The sequence below is a fragment of the Miscanthus floridulus genome, chromosome 6 (genome assembly GCF_019320115.1).
Source record: "Miscanthus floridulus cultivar M001 chromosome 6, ASM1932011v1, whole genome shotgun sequence".
NCBI classification, from domain to species: Eukaryota; Viridiplantae; Streptophyta; class Magnoliopsida; order Poales; family Poaceae; genus Miscanthus; species Miscanthus floridulus.
In genome coordinates, this window is record NC_089585.1 from 75,270,596 (window position 1) to 75,289,327 (window position 18,732).

Sequence of the window (18,732 nt, forward strand, 5' to 3'; positions counted from 1 at the left end):
GAGTATCAACAGGGGTTGACGTAGGATGACACTCAGCCATGCCCGCCCGCTGGAGGAGATCGACGGCGTACTGTCGCTGTGACAGGAACAGGCCGTCGGGGGTGCGGGGTAACGGCGACGCCGAGGAAGTGGTGAAGAGCACCCAAGTCGGTCATGGCGAACTCAGACTGGAGTCGTGCCATGAGTCGCTGCAGAAGAGCGGGAGTTGAGGCGGTGAGGATGATGTCGTCGACGTAGAGCAGCAAGTAGGCGAGACTCGTCCCCTCAGTGAGAACAAAGAGGGACGTGTCGGAGGCGGAGGTGACGAAGCCGAGCTGTTGAAGGAAGGCCGCGAACCGCTGGTACCAAGCGCGCGGGGCCTGCTTCAATCCGTACAGGGACTTCTGCAGGAGGCAGACGTGATCTGCAGCGGCGGGGTCGACGAAACCTGGTGGCTGCTGGCAGTAGACCGTCTCGTCGAGGTGGCCGTGAAGAAAGGCATTCTTCACATCCAGCTGGTGGATCGGCCAGGCGCGGGAGACGGCAATGCTGAGAACGGTCCGAATGGTAGCCTGTTTGACCACCGGACTGAATGTCTCGTCGTAGTCAATACCTTCTCGTTGGGAAAACCCGCGGACCACCCAGCGGGCCTTGTGACGAGCGAGGGACCCATCGGCATGGAATTTGTGCCGGAAAATCCACTTGCCCGTCACAACGTTCGCGCCAGGAGGGCGCGGAACAAGACGCCAGGTGTCGTTGTCGACGAGTGCCTGGTACTCAGCCATCATCGCAGCCCGCCAGTTGGCATCGGCGAGGGCGCTGCGGTAGTTCGCCGGTAAAGGCGATGGTGAGGGCGAGAAGGTGGCAGCGAGCCCCTCGTAGCTCACACGCGGGATGGCGCCGGTCCTGGTGCGCGTGAGTGGCGGAGATGGGGTTGCAGCCTGAGGCGCCGGTGCTGTAGGGACAACCGATGGCGCTGGCACCGGCTGGGGTCGTCGACTGTAGGTCCGTGGGAACGGAGCCACAGGAAGGCCAGGCGGGGGCACGTGACCACACCCGCCCGGTGGTGGAGAAGCCGAACTGGGGCTAGGGGGCACAGGGCCGCGCCCCCCAGGCAGGAGAAGAGCCGGGTCATCATCAGGAGGCGGCTGCACAACGTCCAGGGTGGACGGAGCAACCGTGGTCGTTGAGGAGGGACCTCCACCTGCAGGAACAGTAGAGCAAGGCACCGAAACCGAATCGTTGTCTAGAAGGAAATCCAGGGAGCGAGGGAATGGGAGGACGCTGGCAGTGGAAAAAGGAAAAACAGTCTCATCGAACACAACATGACGAGAAATAATGATGCGTTGAGTTTCCAGGTTAAGACACCGATAACCCTTATGAGAGGATGGATACCCAAGGAAAATGCATGCCGCGGAGCGAGGTGCGAGCTTATGTGGGGAGGTAGCCTGTAGGTTTGGGTAGCATAGGCACCCAAAAACGCGAAGGTGGCTGTAGGTGGGTGGCTGTCCATGGAGGCGAGTGAAGGGAACCTCATGGGATATGGAGGAGGAAGGGCGCCTGTTGAGTAAGTAGCAGGCGGCAGCGAGAGCCTCAGCCCAGTATGCAGGCGGCATGGAGGCGTGGAGCAGCATGGTGCGAATTGAGTTGTTGAGGGTGCGGATGGTGCGTTCCGCCTTGCCATTTTGAGGGGAAGTGTATGGGCAGGAGAGACGGAGAAGTGTTCCCCGAGCAGCGAAGAAGGTGGTGGTGGCTGTATTGACGAATTCGGTGCCATTGTCGGTTTGGAAGCATTTTACAGGGAGGTTAAATTGGGTTTGTGCAAGAGCTGTGAGCTCAACTAAGTGTTGATGGACCTCGGATTTGCGTCGGAGAGGAAAAACCCAACAATAGTGACTGTAATCATCCAGGCAAACTAAATAGTATGAAAAACCAGATATACTAGGTATTGGAGAGGTCCAAACATCACAATGAAGTAGTTCAAACGGGGCATGGGAACAAGACTGAGAGGCACTGAAGGGTAGACGCGTATGCTTGCCTAGTTGACATGAATGACAGAGGGAGCGATCTACTTTATTATAGGAAACAGCATGTATTTTATTTAACTGTTGTAATGCAGCAGGGGCTGGATGGCCGAGACGCTGGTGCCACAGAGTCGACGAAACAGCCAGGAGAGCATGTGAGGAGGCGCCAGCGGTCGGAGGGATAGCAGGTATGGTGTAGAGATCACCGGTACTATTGCAGCGATGAATCACGCGTCCCGTCTGGGTATCCTTAACAGAAAAACCAAGAGCGTCAAATTCAAGAGAGCAGCGATTTTCACGGGTGAATTGACGAACGGATAAAAGATTACGGACGAGGGAAGGGGCGACGAGAATGTTATTGAGGGAGAAGTTTGCTGTGGCGGTGGGTAGGATGGAGTGACCTCTAGACGTGACCGGAATACTAGTGCCATTGCCTACTGTTATAGAGGAGGTGGAGGGGGGTAGGCGCTGGAGGAGCATACCATCGGAGGACGTCATGTGGGATGAAGCGCCGGAGTCAACGACCCATGAGGGGCTGCCCTGGACAGCCAAGTGCTGCAGGGCAGTAATGAGGTCGGCCGAGTCCCATGTCGGTCCGCCAGTGTTGTTGGAGGAAGCCTGGACGGGGGCGAACGCCGTGTGCGCCTGAGGAGAGGCACCGAGCACCCCCTGATGGCGTGGGGGCTGCCATGTGTGGCTGCCAGGGGCGCCGGAACCGCCCTGGTCGCGTTCCCAGGGAGGTATGACGCGGTCGCCGGGGTTGACACGTGCACCAGTCCAAGGATCAAAGCCCCAGGGCTGACGCTTGCTGTCACGCCGAGGGTTGTCGCGGCGGCCGCCGTTGCCGTGCTGGTGTTGGCGCGGCTGCTGATGCTGGCGCGGTTGCTGCCGCTGGCGCGACTGCTGCTGTGGGATTCCGGCCGGGGGGGCGCCACTAGGGGCGCCGGTGAAGGCAGCGAGAAGGGCCGAAGCGGCGCGGACCTTGTCCTCGTTCTTGAGACGCAGCTCCTTGAGGAGGAGTTGGTTCCTGGCAACAGCAAAGGTGAGAGGTTCCTGGGCGGCGATGTTGTCGGCGACGGATTGGTACTTCTCGTTGAGGCCGCGGAGCAGGTTGAGGACGAGGTTGGGCTCGGTGATGGTCTGCCCGACGTCGCGAAGATTGTCGGCAGCCTCCTTCATGCGCACGCAGTACTCGTCGATGGAGGAGTCGCCCTGGGTCAACGAGTGGAACTCGTGACTTAGGAAGACGGCGCGGGGCGCCTTGTTAGCCTGGTATAAGGCGGCGATGGCTGTCCAGAGCTGGCCGGCGGTCTGCTGGGCGCCGGTCATAGCGAGGTTGAGGACGGAGTCGGAGACGGTGCCGAAGATCCAACTGCGGATGCAGAAATCAGCCTGCACCCATGCATCATCAGTGGGCGTAGGGGAGACGACGTCAAGGTGCGAGAGCAGCCCGAATTTGCCACACATGGCGTTGAAAGCTGTGGACCACTTGGTGTAGTTGGAGGGTCGCAGCTCGAGGGTCATGGGGATGTGGGTCTTGACGTTTACCAGAGCATATGGGCAAACGGTTGGGTTGATGGCTTCAGCCATGGCTGGAGAGGTGGCGGAGGTGGTGGAGGATTCTGTGGTCATGACGGCGCGGCTGTTTGGCGGCGCGGCAAGGTTTGGGCGGCACTCAGGGAGAGAGCGGCGCAGGCTTGAGGGAGGAGAGGGAGGGCCAAGATCAGATGGCTCTGATTACCATGTAGAATATGATGTTGGGGCAATAAGCCACACTCTCAATGGGAGAGGGGCGCCTATATTATAGGGCAGCTGCTGCTGCTATACATGGCAGTTTACAAATACAAGGACAGGAGTAAATCTCTGATCCTAATTGACTGGACTGCCTAAATAAGCAATATACAATCTCCTATTGCCTAATATATGCAATATACAATCTCCTATTGCCTAATAGTGGTGATTAGCACAAAAATTCCTAGAGCTAATCTATTCCGTTTTGAGAATTTCTGGGCAGAGCAAGATGATTTCCTAGACACAGTATATGACTCGTGGACCTCTACGCTAGCTAACAGTGATGCTGCTCGTACCATCTCTTCCAAATTCAAGGCCCTAAGAGCCAAACTGAAGGACTGGAGCAAGCATTTATCAAATATAAGAATGCTCATCAGCAACTGCAGGCAAGTCATTGGTTTTCTAGATGCTTTGGAGGATATAAGAGGCCTTTTTAATGAAGAAGCAAACCTACGGGCTGTTATCAAGAAAGAACTTCAAATTTGGTTGCGATACGAATCTCTACTGGAGGAATCGTTACACAGTCAATAGAATAAAGTTGGGCGATGAGTGTACAAAATTCTTCCATGGCATGGCTACTATTTCTTATAGAAGAAATTCCATTGCGCAGATCATGAATGACCAAGGCATTTGGATCCACGACCATGAAGGGAAGGCAGGCCTTCTCTGGAACTCCTTCAGAAATCGCATGGGTACCACGTCATCACCTACTATGCTTTTTGACCTCTCTAGACTTGTTACGCCGGTGAACGACCTAGATTCTCTTGCTGCCCCAATTCTGCAGGAGGAGGTGGATTTGGTGGTGAAGCCTATGCCGGCTGACAAGGCTCCAGGCCCTGATGGTTTTAACGGCCGTTTCCTAAAAAAGTGTTGGCAATTTATCAAAGGTGATTTTTACTCCCTTTGCTCAAAGTTCTTCTCGGGTCAGATTAATCTTGAATGCATCAACACTTCTTATATCACCCTGGTTCTTAAAAAGGACAGTCCAGAGACAGTAAATGATTTTCGCCCCATCTCCCTAATGAACATCTCGCTCAAGGTCATCACCAAGATTCTAGCTGACAGATTGCAGGCTGTCATCTTGAGAGTTGTTCATCAAAACAAATATGGTTTTATTCGCTCTCGCACGATTCAAGACTGCTTAGCATGGAGTTATGAGTACATTCACCAGTGCCATCAGTCGAAAAGAGAGATCATCATCCTAAAATTAGACTTCGAGAAAGCGTTTGATACAGTGGAACATTCAGCTATTGTGCAAGTTATGGCTCACATGGGGTTCCCACAGAGATGGTTGGATTGGGTTCAAGCCATTTTTTCTTCAGATTCATCTGCTGTCCTACTCAATGGCGTCCCAGGAAAAAATTTCAAGTGCAAGAGAGGGGTCCGTCAAGGCGATCCATTGTCGCCCCTACTCTTTGTTATAGCGGCTGAACTTCTGCAGATTTTAATCAACCGGGCTGCTGCTATGAATTTGCTCAGAGTTCCAATTCCACAACCAACTGGGGATTTTCCAATAGTTCAGTACGCTGATGATACGCTGATGATGTTGCAAGCCGATGCTAGCCAGCTGATCTTTCTTAAGGCTTTGTTGCACAGCTTTTTGGAGTCAACTGGACTTAAAGTTAACTACAGTAAATCACATATGTACTCCATCAACGTCAATGAGAAGATGACCCATCTGGCAAACACATTGGGCTGTGATATTGGTTCTATGCCGTTCACGTATTTGGGTTTGCCCATGGGCGCGACCAAGCCACACATTGAGGACTTCACCCCGATGATGGACAGAATAGAGAGGAGGCTCTCTGCGTGCTCCACATGGCTTTCTTACTCAGGTCGCTTGGAAATGGTTAACTCGGCTATAACCACCATCACCACATATGCTATGTGTACCATTAAGCTACCAAAAGGGGTCATTGACAGCATCGACAGAGCACGAAAGCAATGCCTTTGGAGAGGTAATGATGCCCAAAAGAAAGGGGGGAATTTAGTTGCATGGGAAGTTGTTATGCAGCCCAAGGAGAAAGGGGGACTGGGAGTTCTTAACCTCAGATTGCAAAATGATGCGCTACTACTCAAAAAGGGCGTACCCAGTACAGAGAGCTACCGCTCTGTGCGGGGTCTGGGCAAAGGTGTTAGTGGCGAGCCTTACCCTCGCCTGTGCAATGCGAGGAGACCGCGACTCGAACCCGGGACCTTCTGGTCACATGCGCTACTACTCAAACATCTCTTCAAATTCTATAACAAAGTTGACACCCCATGGGTGCACCTTGTGTGGAGCAAATATTATACCACCAAAGTACCCCATGCATCTAGGGAATTTGGCTCCTTCTGGTGGAAGGATGTTCTTCATCTCAGCATCATCTTCCGAGGTATAGCCAAGTGTGAGATTGCGGATCGTTCGACAGTCTGTTTCTGGGATGATATGTGGTCTGATGTCGTTCTATCCCAAGAGCTTCCAAGGTTAGCATCCTTTGCAAGTAATGAGAATGCCTCCGTGCTGGAGGTCATGCAAGCAACAGACCTTGATGAACTTTTCTTCCTCCCGCTCTCGCAGCAAGCTTTTGAGGAATATGAAGTCCTGCAACTACAACTACAGAACCTGCCATACGATGCTGATGCCAAGGATTGTTGGCTGCCCACCTGGGGCAATGTGTATACTTCACGGCGTTTCTACTCTCATGTCTTCAGTACCATGGAAGCACATCCAATCTTCAAAGCCATCTGGAAATCTAGATGCACTCCACGCGTGAAATTCTTTGTGGCTTGTCCTGGTGGACCGTTTGAATACCAAGTCTATGCTCCAGAGACGACATCTGAACATACAGGATGACAACATCTGTGTCATGTGCAACCGTGGTGAAGAGGAGACCATTGATCACTTATTCTTCGACTGCCCCTTCGCAAAGGAATGTTGGGCAATCATCCATTTTGACTGGAATGACACGCTGCAACTTTCGAATAGATTGGTACAGGCGGGACAGGTTCACAATGTTCCTTACTTCACGGAGGCAGCCCTGATAGCAGCATGGGAGTTGTGGAAAATGCGCAATGACAAGGTTTTTCAGAGGCGTGATCCAACTCCATCGGCCTGGTTGGCAAACTTTAAAAATCAATGTTTCTTGCAGTCTGTTCGTTTCAAGGATGACCTGCGGTCATCCTTTTTGTGTTTGGCTGGATGCTTTAGTTAATCCATGTTTGTAAGTACGTTCTACCTTTTAGTAAATACAAAATCTATCACTGTGGGGATCTCCCCCAGTCTTTTGCGGTAAAAAAAAAACGAGGTTGGGTTCTCTCTAGTTCTACTACTTGCTTGTGGCGCATCTCTGATTCTCAGAGTGGATATGCAATGGCGAAGTCGAAGCTGCTTTGGTTGTGGGGTGCAACAAAGCTTGTTGCGAGTGAGTGTTGACGTGTTAGGAGCTTTGGCTGATGTTTGTCGTGGGAAGTTGGAGCAGCTGAGCAACGATGACATGTGGTGGGCTCTGTTGGTTGTGTGTCACCTTTGGGTATTTAAGCCCCCTTTGGCACGGCTCATCCAAAACAGCTTCACCGGTGAAGCCAAAGCCGGTGAAGCCAGAAAAACTGGCTTTTCCCGGCTTCTAGTTCATTTTAACCCCGGCTTACAAAACGGCTTCACGCTACAGTGCCTCGATTTGCGCAAAATAGATAAAGCCGAAGCCAGCATAAGCCGTGCCAAAGAGGCCCTTAGGACGCGTTTGGCGCTGCTCCCGGCGGCTCCCCCGGAGCTCCTCCAAACGGGTCCTTAATGGGTTGCTCAGAGTTAGTTGTCTAGGCTGTCGTGTTTAGGTTTTTCGCCAGTTTTCCTTTAATAAATTGTGCGACTGTAAGGTTTTTAGGTCTGGTTTCCCTCATAAACTAGGTCAATTCTTTTTCTTAATTGAAAGGCAGAGCTCCTGCCATTGCGTTCAAAAAAATTGTATTAAGGTCCTCAGAAGGGCAGAGATGGTAGTAGCTGAAAACTTACTGGCTCGGTTGAAAGAGGTGGCTCTTAAACTTCTGTCTCTGCTGAACATACTTTGCACCCAACTTCGGCCCAACCCAGATGCTTCAGCAGGTTGTTGGCTTTCATCAGACACATCAATCGCATGAGGTGAAGCCATGCCATATGACTGCAATGGTTGGCTTTTCCCTGTAGCAACCCCCCAATAGCCAATCCGGAGTTGTTGCAGATGTGTGAGCAATGCTCTAAGTTTGATCTGAACAAGTGTAAAGAAAATGTAAGAAACCAAGTGTTTAAAGCAACCAATTCTCAATGACAAAAGTTGCAGTTTGACTTACAAGCTGCTTATAACCCAAGTTGTTTCTCTCAGCTATTTTCTCAATCATATTCCAAGAGTCAACGTCAGGTAATCCCAATCCAGCCTTCATTATTTAGTAAAAAAAGTTAAGATAGTACAGACAAATAAAGTTATTTTTGAAAGAACATAAGATGAAAGCTTCAAGTACCATGTGAGTTGCCATGAGAATGAGCTGTGCAGTAACTAATGTTACATAATTTGCTGACCTGAAGAGCAGAAGAAACAAAACATAAGATAAAACAGCACATGCAGCCTTATAAAATTCCTCATTAAAACTATACTAGAACTTTTCTGCATACCAAAAAAACTATTGATTGCTTCCATAATTCTGTTAAACCGACTTAATCCAATATTCTAAATCATATTTGTGATTTACATGGCTTTTAAGTCCTGGATGTACCTAAAAGAAAAAGGAAAAAAATTTAAAGTCGCCGTGTGCACAAACTTTGTTTTACCAACTGATATTTTTAGGCTGCATCAAATAATCTCACCTTATACTACTTGTGCACAAGGCTGTGCATTTATACTGAGAATATTGTTCTTTCAGTTCAACGCATGGAATTAAGACAGCAGTATTACTATTACAGAACAATTCAAAGTCTCTACTTACTTATTAGAACAATTTTCCATCAAATATTCGAAGTAGCCATCCCAGAAGCTGCAAGAGAAGAAGTCATAACCGAAGACACAAATTGATAACATGATATAAATCAATAAATAAGAACAGAACAATTACAAATTTCTAAACTAGTGTACTGAAAATCAAGTCATATACAATCAACAGATCAAAAGACTAATAGTTGGCACTCTGAACATGCTACTTGGACAGTGATTTCCACAAACAAATTAAATAGCAGTGCTTCTGTTGATAACATATTTGTTTGAATTCCATGCAACTTCTTTTTTTTTCTCGAAAACGCAGGAGAGCTGTGTATGATTATATTAAGAAGAAAGAAAAGGTTTTAGAACCCATACAAACCCAACACGCTCACAGCTTTACATAAGAACACACACGCCTTTGATCAGAAACACACACGACCTCGACCTAGGAACAGTAGCCTCCAAGGACTAGCCTCCAATTGGCGCAAGGGCAGCTAGGTGAGACAACCCAAGCACTGGCCATGCTCCATAGCTGCAGCTCTCCCAAGCAGCAGTCAACACTGCAATTAAACTAGGACGGACTCCAAAGAAAATGTAAGGGTTCCGATGGTTCCAGATTGAAATGCAGCTTCTTTTCATTTAGTTCATCGAAAAAAAGGTCCTTCCAACTTAAAGAGATAGCTGAACCAGCAGTCCCTCTGATCAAAAGTTGTTTCAAGTGCTAAGCCTCGAACTTCTATTTGGATCATACATTACCTCAACTTCTCTCAATTTAGAAAGTTTGTGGAGTAGCAGCATTACTTGGTGTTACTAAAAATGGATCACATGACAAGCACATGTGCCTTCAAGTCCATGTGGGGCAATCGGGAATGACATGGCAAACAGAAAGCAGATGCCAGTTCATTGCTTCTGCTGGGGACAGGCAAGAGGTGTAACTAAGGTTTCGGAAACCTGACCATACTGGTCAAGAAAACAGCAGCTATTCACCAATTACCCTCAGCGGTACAGTAGTAAATAAAGTATAGATTACAAGCAATTGAATAGTTATGGGATTTTCATGCCTCCTGACTGGTGCATGACCACCAGATACTGTCCTCTTGCAGTCTCAATAAGGGTATCGATTATAGATTATCTTTTGTATAAACTTTCTTACTACTGAAAAGTTACAACGCAAGTGGCAAGATCAACATTATTGGAGCAAATTGATTTACATGAATTTGAGAATTAAGCTCAATTTAAAACGAAATTGATCGGTTTTCACACTAAGTATGACATACCGAAGCTCCTCCCATACTGACAATGATAATAGATGGCGCTGAACGTAATCTTGAACATTGTTTGGGTCTTTTCTGTACATTTCAGCAGAAACTTCAAGAGCATCTCTAATGGTCGCCAGGTCATTGCGGGAGTTCGCAAGAGTTATAGCCATCTTAAGCTGCACGTGAAAAAAAAAATTCAATGAGGTTGTTTCATATTGTTAGCTCTGCAAGTATATAGAACATGTGTTTCATAACCCAGTAAACAATAGATGTGACGAAATAAGAATAGAAGAAGTGCTGAACAAATAAGGTGAAGAAAATCTGATAAGGAAAAGCCTAGCAGCAGAATGAGATGTACTGCACTGCACTGGATAGCAAATATTCAAAACTAGGAACTAGAGTTTAAAAGGCGGTATCCAACTAATCCCAAACCAACATAGAGGCATTCTCAGTGTTAAAAAAAAACCATCTACCTGCTGGGGGTTAAGACAGCCCACGAGTATTGCATTAAGAAGAACTTCTCATGCAAGTCGAGAATTCCATGATCCCCTACCCCACCCATACACAGCTGCACCGTAGCCCATGTGAGAACGACCACGACCGGGGCCGGGGCCGGGGCCGGGCCTTAGACCTGTGCTCAGGGGCTAAGCCACGTTGAAGTTACCTGGTGCACAGGCAACAACAACAACAACAACAACAACAAGAACATAGTCTTTCAGTCCTAAGCAAGTTGGGGTAGGCTAGAGTTGAAACCCACCAAGAGCCCCAAGTCACGGTTCAGGCACTTCAATAGCTGCTTTCCAAGTACTCCTATTCAAACATAGATCTCTAGGTATATCACAAGCTTTCAAATCTCTTTTTATTGCATCCCCCCATGTCAATTTCGGTCTTCCTCTACCTCTCCTCATATTATTAGCTTGGCTTAGGACTCCACAATGCACATGTGCCTCTGGAGGTCTCCTTTGGACATGGCCAAACCACCTCAACCGATGTTGGACAAGTTTTTCTTCAATTGGTGCTACCTCTAGGCGATCACGTATATCATCGTTCCAAACTCGGTCCATTCTTGTGTGACCGCAAATCCATCGCAACATACGCATTTCTGCAACACTCAGTTGTTGAAAATATCGAATCTTTGTAGGCCAACATTCTACTCCATACAACATAGCCGGTATAATCGTCGTTCTATAGAACTTGCCTTTTAGCTTTTGTGGTACCCTCTTGTCACAGAGAATGCCAGAAGCTTGTCGCCACTTGATCCATCCTGCTTTGATTCTATGGCTAACGTCCGCATCAATATCTCCATCCTTCTGTAGCATCGATCCCAGATACCGAAAGGTATCCTTCTTAGGCACTACTTGACCTTCCAAACTCACATCTCCCTCCTCCTATTGAAAGCTCTAGTTTGGTTTTGGTGAATTGATGGAACCCTAAGTGCTAACCTAGTTTATCAAGTGATCATGACATAGGTAGCACACTCCAAGTGGTGAAGCAAATGAAGATCATGACATGATGATGGTAATGCCATGATGATGATCAAGTGCTTGGACTTGAAAAGAAGAAAGAGAAAAACAAAAGGCTCAAGGCAAAGATATAAATGATAAGAGCCATTTTGTTTTGGTGATCGAGACACTTAGTGAGTGTGATCACATTTAGGATCGATAGCCGTACTATTAAGAGTAGTGAAACTCATATCGAAATGCGGTTATCAAAGTGCCACTAGATGCTCTAACTCATTGCATATGCATTTACGATCTAGTGGAGTGCTAACACCCTTGAAAATGTTTGTGAAAATATGCTAACACACATGTGCACAAGGTGATAGACTTGGTGGTTGGCACATTTGAGCAAGAGTTAGGAACTTCACCGGCGGAGTGTCCGCCCGTAGAGTGCGTACAGTCCGATGGTGCCATCGGCGCCCTAGACATAAAAGACGGAGGTCACTATATGTGACCGGACGCTGGTCTTTGTTGGACCGGCGCGTCCGGTCAGTGGCAGCAGAGGGCGCGTAGCATCAACTCAGTGACTGGACGCTGACAGGGTGCGTCCGGTCCTGCTGACGTGGCTGTGGACAGAGGAGTCGCCGAGTGACCGGACGCTGGGTGTGTCCGGTCGAGCGTCATGAAAAGTCGTCTCTGGATACTAGAAACGACCGGACGCTGGGGTTCAACATCCGGTCGTCACTTGACCGTTGAGATCGGACGATCAACATTTGAAGAGAGGGGACACGTGGCACGCAACGCGTGACCGGACGCTGAGGCCCAGCGTCCGGTCGATATGACCGGAGCGTCCGGTCACCTCGTGTTGTGCCCAGTGAATGGGTACAATTGCTCTATTCGTGGGGTGGCCGGCTCAAGCTCTCTTTTGGCTATTTGCATTGACATAGCAACCTTGTGAGCTTAGTCAAAGCCCTCACACTCATCTCCATTATAGATTCAACATCTTTGTGAGATTGGGAGAGAATCCAAGTGCATTGCTTGAGTGTTTGCATCTAAAGGCACTTGGTGTTCGTATTTCGCTACGGGATTCACTTGTTACTCTTGGTGGTTGCCGACACCTAGACGGCTTGGAGCAGCGACGATCGTTGAGCGGAGGTTGGTGATTGTCTCCGACTCCGATCGTGGTGATTGTGAGGGGTTCTTGACCTTTCCCCGGCGGAGAGCCAAAAAGTACTCTAGTGGATTGCTCGTGACTTGTGTAATCTTCATCTTGTGTTGGTTGTGCAACACCCTATTGAGGGTTTGACGTGTGATGCCAATTAGAGCGTGAACCTCCAAGTGAGTGAATCGCCACAATGAGAAGTAGCTTGCCGGCAAGCAAGTGAACCTCGGTAAAAAATCATTCTGTTCATCATTTGATTCTGAGGTGATTGGTCTTCATTGTTATTCATTCTTGTGATTGATTGGCTCCTTCCTCGACATGGCGGTATAAACAAATTGCTCACTCTCTTTACATTACCGCAAACTAGTTGTCAAGCTCTTTAGTGTAGCTAGTTGTGAGAGCTTGTTAGCTTGGTTAGTGTGGCTCTTTAGTTAGTTTTTGAGAGCACACGAACTTAGTGTAGTGTCATAGCTATTGTGTGGATAGAAACTATATAAACCAAAATTGTGGTAGGTGGCTTGTATTTTTAGTAGGCTAGCGCAACACTTGCTTCACCTCATAATTGTCTAACCGGTTTGTTAAGTGTTGTTGTAGAAATTTTTAATAGGCTATTCACCCCCCCTCTAGCCATTAGAACCTTTCACCTGTACAACTCCGCCAAAGTCGCATCTCATGTATTCGGTTTTAATTCTGCTCAATCTAAAACCTTTAGACTCAAGGGTCTGCCGCTGTAACTCTAGTTTCCTATTTACTCCCGCATGGCTTTCGTCCACTAACACTACATCATCAGCGAACAATATGCACTAAGGGATATTCCCTTGTATGTTCCTGGTAACCTCATCCATTACCAACGCAAAGAGATACGGGCTTAAGGCTGACCCTTGATGAAGTCCAATTTTAATCGGGAAGTAATCTGTATTACCATCGTTTGTTCGAACATTAGTCACAACATTGTTGTACATGTCCTTGATGAGGGTCACGTACTTTGATGAGACTTTATATTTGTCCAAAGACCACCACATAACATTTCTTGGTATCTTGTCATAAGCCTTCTCCAAGTCAATGAAAACCAAGTGAAGGTCGTTCTTCTGCTCTCTAAACAGCTCCATAACCTGTCTTATTAAGATTGCTTCTGTGGTTGACCTTCCGGGCATGAAACCAAATTGGTTTGTTGATATATGCGTTGTTCCTCGCAGGCGCTGCTCGATGACTCTCTCCCATAACTTCATAGTGTGGCTCATCAACTTAATTCCCCGATAATTAGTACAACTTTGGATATCTCCCTTGTTCTTGTAGATTGGTACCAATATGCACAAGCACCAGAGTAAATTTTTTTTGCCATTCAAAGGCCTAATTTTCACCATATGTTTCAATAAAGTAGTGTGAGTTACTTAAGCAGTGCACCAGGGTTCATTTGCCTGTAGCTTCGCCCCTGCCTGTGCTTTGGCATGGGACAGACGAGGGGATTTTTTTGAACCCCAGCCTGAAATTCGCTCCAGACCTGAGGAGTGCTACTCAAGCCACCTAACCAACTCAGCTAGAGACCCTTTCGCAGGCACTCCCAATGTATCTAGATAAAAGGCATAATTTGACTCGTGGTGGTATCTAAAACCAAACTTAACCCTTAGTTTCTCTACAATATATAAACTTCAAAACAACAACAATATCATGAACATAACATGAATCTAATGGCACCATTAATGTATCATGGTATCCACAATTCCAGATGTTGCTAGCTATCTAGTGGCCAATCTTGAAATGAGTGTTGACAAAAAGAAACTTGAGTAATACTTAGCAAAAAATTATAAACCAGATAAAGCTGGTTTATCGGTAACCTCACCTCACACACAGGTTATATTTACATTATCCTGGAATCAAACCTGATGAGTATCACCAGCTGGCTTGTTGGTTTACGAACGTACCAGCCATCACATCACACTACATCCTACCATCCAGGTTACGGCATGCCAATGACTCGAGCAGATATCACCAATTGTAGCTTGTAAGAGAAACTAGTACTTACACATTGAGGGGTGCAGAAATGGGGAATTAGAAATCTGACTCACCAGTTCTTTTACAGCAATAAACTGTTCATCAGTCAAGCGACATTGCCAGCCCTACAAAGATAGTAAAGCAAGATATAAAGTGGATTAGAAAGTGCCCGAGCAAAGATTTATCAATTGCAAGATCCTAAGATCCAGATTACCGAATGAATATGCTCTCTGATGCATTCAACAAAGCCACTTCCCCCGATGCCTTCTGCATCAGACTCAATCAAAGCTGCAAAAAGAAATTTAGGAATACAAATACAGGGAGGATATGGAAGGCACAGACAAATAGTAAACTGAAACTTCAGAATACCTAGGATGGTGCCATATTCAAAAGATGAGAGAGGATCCTCAGTGGCCCCAAGTCTCAGAAGACGAAGCCAGAGTCCCTGGAGATAATATGCATGGTTTTAGTAATAACATGCTTATGTGCATACATAATAAACAATAATGGTAATTATCTCTGCCCTAGGAAGGGACAATCAGAACAGTACTTCATACATAACCGAAGAGTTTGTGGTGGCCTACATAAAAGGTTGCGCAAAAAATAGAACAGCAAAAAAAAAATAGAATTGCAGGCATAATGAACGTATTACAGTGTTTTGCCTCAGAAACAGAACTACAAGCTAAATTTATACCAGTACAGAAAACACCGCTAAGCAATATCAGTAATGAAAGCCCATGACACTGATAGAAAATAGTGCCATCTAAACATCTTCCGCTACTCTAGGTTATCTCAAGATTGAGCTTTTGGTTTGACAAGAGTTGAAACGGAAAGATTCTTAAACCTGAAACTATCAACAGAAAAGTCAAATCTTTCACAACATATAAAGAATCGAGGTTTATCAGTTAGCCCAAGAACTAATATAAAAATATCTATATTAACTGCAATAAGGTCCAGCCCCGGTCATGATCGTTCTCACATGGGCTACGGTACCGTTGTGTATGGGTGAGGCAAGGGGTTCAGGGGTTTTCTCGACCTGCATGAGAAGGTCTTCTTAATGCAATGCCTAGGGGCTGTATTACCCCCGCATGTCGAGTTTTTTTTTAATTAACTGCAATGCATCAATAGTAGCTTGGTTACTTTGGGCTTTAAATTGAAATATTACTAGATAAGATTCCAACTTGGGGTCTCAATTCTTGTTTCATTTTGGTTTCAGGGTACTTTAGTTGTTTGCAAATTAATAAGGTCATTTTTGAAGAAAAATAAATCCATGGCATGCTCAAAGATTTGGACATAATTTCCATAATCCACAATAGCTTTGTATAATGCTGACTATAGCAATTAATATTAATACATGCTAAAAAGTGCATGAAACCCAATGTGTTGCGGTTGGGGTAATAGAGATGAAGGCGATAATTACCTGGAGCTTTACTTTTATGTCCAGAACCATCCTTTCTCTCTCAGCCTGTTTACCCAAATAACAAAATATGCACAAAAGATTGTTATGCTGTTATTCATGTTGAGGGCCAATGGTAGAGATTATTTCACATAGAAGGACGTCTTACCGCCCTCTCTCTTGGGCTCAGACTTTCTGCCTTTGGACCCCCATTTACTCGGATAGAAGGAGAACTGAAAATGAAAGTGATTGCAATAATAATACATACTTGGATAAAAAAATAACAGCAAAGAAGCTTTTCAAGCATGCCTTCTTACCTTGGTACTTGCTTACTAGCCCCACTAGCTAACGCCAGAATCGACTTACGTTTTTCTTCTTGTTCTTCTGTTCTTGCATTTGCTGGAAACCTCTTATAGCAGTGTCTATTGCCTGGTTCTGCATACAGATATAAGGTTAATTATCTTTCCAAAACACTAGAAACCTAAGCACTATACATAACACCTTGATCGTCAAGCATTACAGATCAACCATGGACCTCAACATAAGGAAATTAGAAATAAGGTAATTATGCATGGATCCTTTAGGTCCATTTAGTTGGAGAGCAAGATGGATGGGATCAGTCCAACCCTGGTTTCAGGGATGGAATGGTTTTGTGTTGATGTTTGTTTGGAGGGATGGAACTGTTCAATGTTTGTGTTTGCTTGGAGGAATGCCGATGATGGGATAACAGCACCCATTAGTCATCATCACTGTGGGACCAGCCTGTAAGTCCCTGTTCCTTCCCTTCTGTGAGCAGCAGCACCATTGAATTTCCATTGCATGGTGAAGTAGATCTGGGCTCAGGGTGCCATCCATGCGGCTTCCAGCAGCACCACCAACTTCCCTAATTCCATGTAGTGCTTGTCAGCGGCAGCAAACAGGTAGAGCAGGCGGCAACACGGGATGAGAGAGATGCGGACAGCAGCAGCAGCCATGAGGAGTCGTGTTGGTGTGAGCAAAGGTGGTGGCGCGAGGCAAGTATCGTTGAGCACGGCGAGGCGCAGCTGCTCCGCCTCCTTCTACAGATCGCAGGCCATGACCATGGCACAGCCCCACAACCAACCCTGAAAGGCGCAAGGAGAGAAACGGCAGAAAAATTCTGTGCACGTGGCACGAGTGCGTTCCACCAGTTTTTGGGAGGAGCCTGTCCAGTATCTGGGAGAAATATTCCCAGTAGGGGAGATCCCTCGTGTCCGTGAACCAAACACAATAGAAATTGTGATGGAAGGCTCCATCCCAGCCTATCCCACCAACCAAACGGACCGTTAATACACAAATTCAATACCTTCAATTAGTTTCACTAGAGAAACTTGGTTGTTCATAAAAAACAAATCCTATAGGATGATGAGTTAGATCCAATAAACTATATTTCGTGCATGATAATCTGCATAGTTCTAAGTGTGCCCTTTTTTTAGATGATATGATGCTAACATTACTCCAATTGACAAGGAACATGTGCAGCAGTGTGCATGTGAATGTTACTGGTACCGAGAGTAGATAACATGATCCATTCGGTGCAACTGTATGATGCACTGTGGTTTATGTTTTTAAGTGATGTACATTTGATTCTAATGTAGAGCTTGAACTACAAGAACATACAATTAATTATTACAATAAAAATGGAGAGAATAAGTGCAGAATAATAAAAAATGAATAAGTAGAGTACCTGAACCTTCAATCGCAGGATTAGCTATTGTTATAATCTCAGGATCAGCAACTTGAGAAGGAAAGATGGTTAGAGGGTTTTGTCCTCTTCCGGTTGCATCCTGCAACTTATCAAGAAGGTTGTGGCCATTTTCTTCTGCACTGTTGCATCTCTCCAGATAATCCAAGAACCCCTGAGTCTCCAAAAACTGCATAATCTGCCAAACAAATTGATATTTAAGTACTCGCTCCAGGCCAATTTCCTTGACATTTAGATTCGAGCACACAGAACAATGAATGTATAAACACCTTTTTTTTGCACGTGTCCTTGAAAGAAAAAAAAACAAAAGAGTCAAATTCAATGGAACAGTTATAGAGTGACCATTGCCCACTGTGATAGATGAAGGGGGGGGAGCAAGGACACCCTGCCTGCGCCAGGCCGGTGATGGATAAGTCTCATGTGTGGCTGGTCTTTGTGGGGCTATGATGCTCACATGGTCATGGTCCTTGTGGCTGTTTTTCTGTTTTTAGGACAGCATCTTAGACTAGAGGACAGCATCTTAGAGGACAGCATCTTAGACTAGAGGACAGCACATTAGCATCTTAAACTAGCATCTTAGACTAGCATCTTGGCATATGCTTGGCTGGCTAGCAGCCTATAAATATGTAACCCCAACCCCTCAGGTTGGCATGGCATTTGTGTGAGCTTGTGTGAGAAATAGACAAAAAAATTGCCCCAACTCCTAGTGTCATCCTCTCTCGATGAGAGTAAGAATTCTCCTACTACCAAGAGTGAGAATTCAGCGACTAACAACTGGTATCGGAGCCGTATTATCCTGTAGCCTAAGCATCTCTTGCTCATCTTCTCTCCCAGCCCCACAACAGCCCCAGCTGTTGGCAGCAGCAGCTCCTCCGGCCGCTCCTGTTCACTCCTCTCCTAGCTCGTCTGAAGCAGCCCTCTCCCCACGCAGCAGCCCCCCGGTAGCGCGTCATGTCCGCAGGGCAGTCTCAGCGCTCGGTCGCCTCGAGCACGTGGCGTCGGCAGGAGGCCGAACTTGCCGCGGCAGAGGAACGCGAGCGAGCGG

General features: G+C 46.7%; 1 protein-coding gene across 1 annotated transcript in view; it reads right to left on the reverse strand.

Moving 5' to 3' along the window:
• Window positions 1-18,732, reverse strand: part of LOC136456153 (DENN domain and WD repeat-containing protein SCD1-like) — a 46,822-nt gene that overhangs the window by 16,513 nt on the left and 11,577 nt on the right. Inside the window, exons 11-22 of the mRNA XM_066455934.1 lie at window positions 17,670-17,865; window positions 16,282-16,399; window positions 16,134-16,197; window positions 15,989-16,033; window positions 14,938-15,013; window positions 14,783-14,856; window positions 14,643-14,693; window positions 9,994-10,151; window positions 8,727-8,774; window positions 8,265-8,322; window positions 8,097-8,180; window positions 7,783-8,014 (exon numbers count right to left, since the gene is read on the reverse strand). Of these exons, the coding sequence (XP_066312031.1) occupies window positions 7,783-8,014; window positions 8,097-8,180; window positions 8,265-8,322; window positions 8,727-8,774; window positions 9,994-10,151; window positions 14,643-14,693; window positions 14,783-14,856; window positions 14,938-15,013; window positions 15,989-16,033; window positions 16,134-16,197; window positions 16,282-16,399; window positions 17,670-17,865 (1,204 nt within the window). The remainder of the gene's footprint in view (window positions 1-7,782; window positions 8,015-8,096; window positions 8,181-8,264; window positions 8,323-8,726; window positions 8,775-9,993; window positions 10,152-14,642; window positions 14,694-14,782; window positions 14,857-14,937; window positions 15,014-15,988; window positions 16,034-16,133; window positions 16,198-16,281; window positions 16,400-17,669; window positions 17,866-18,732) is intronic.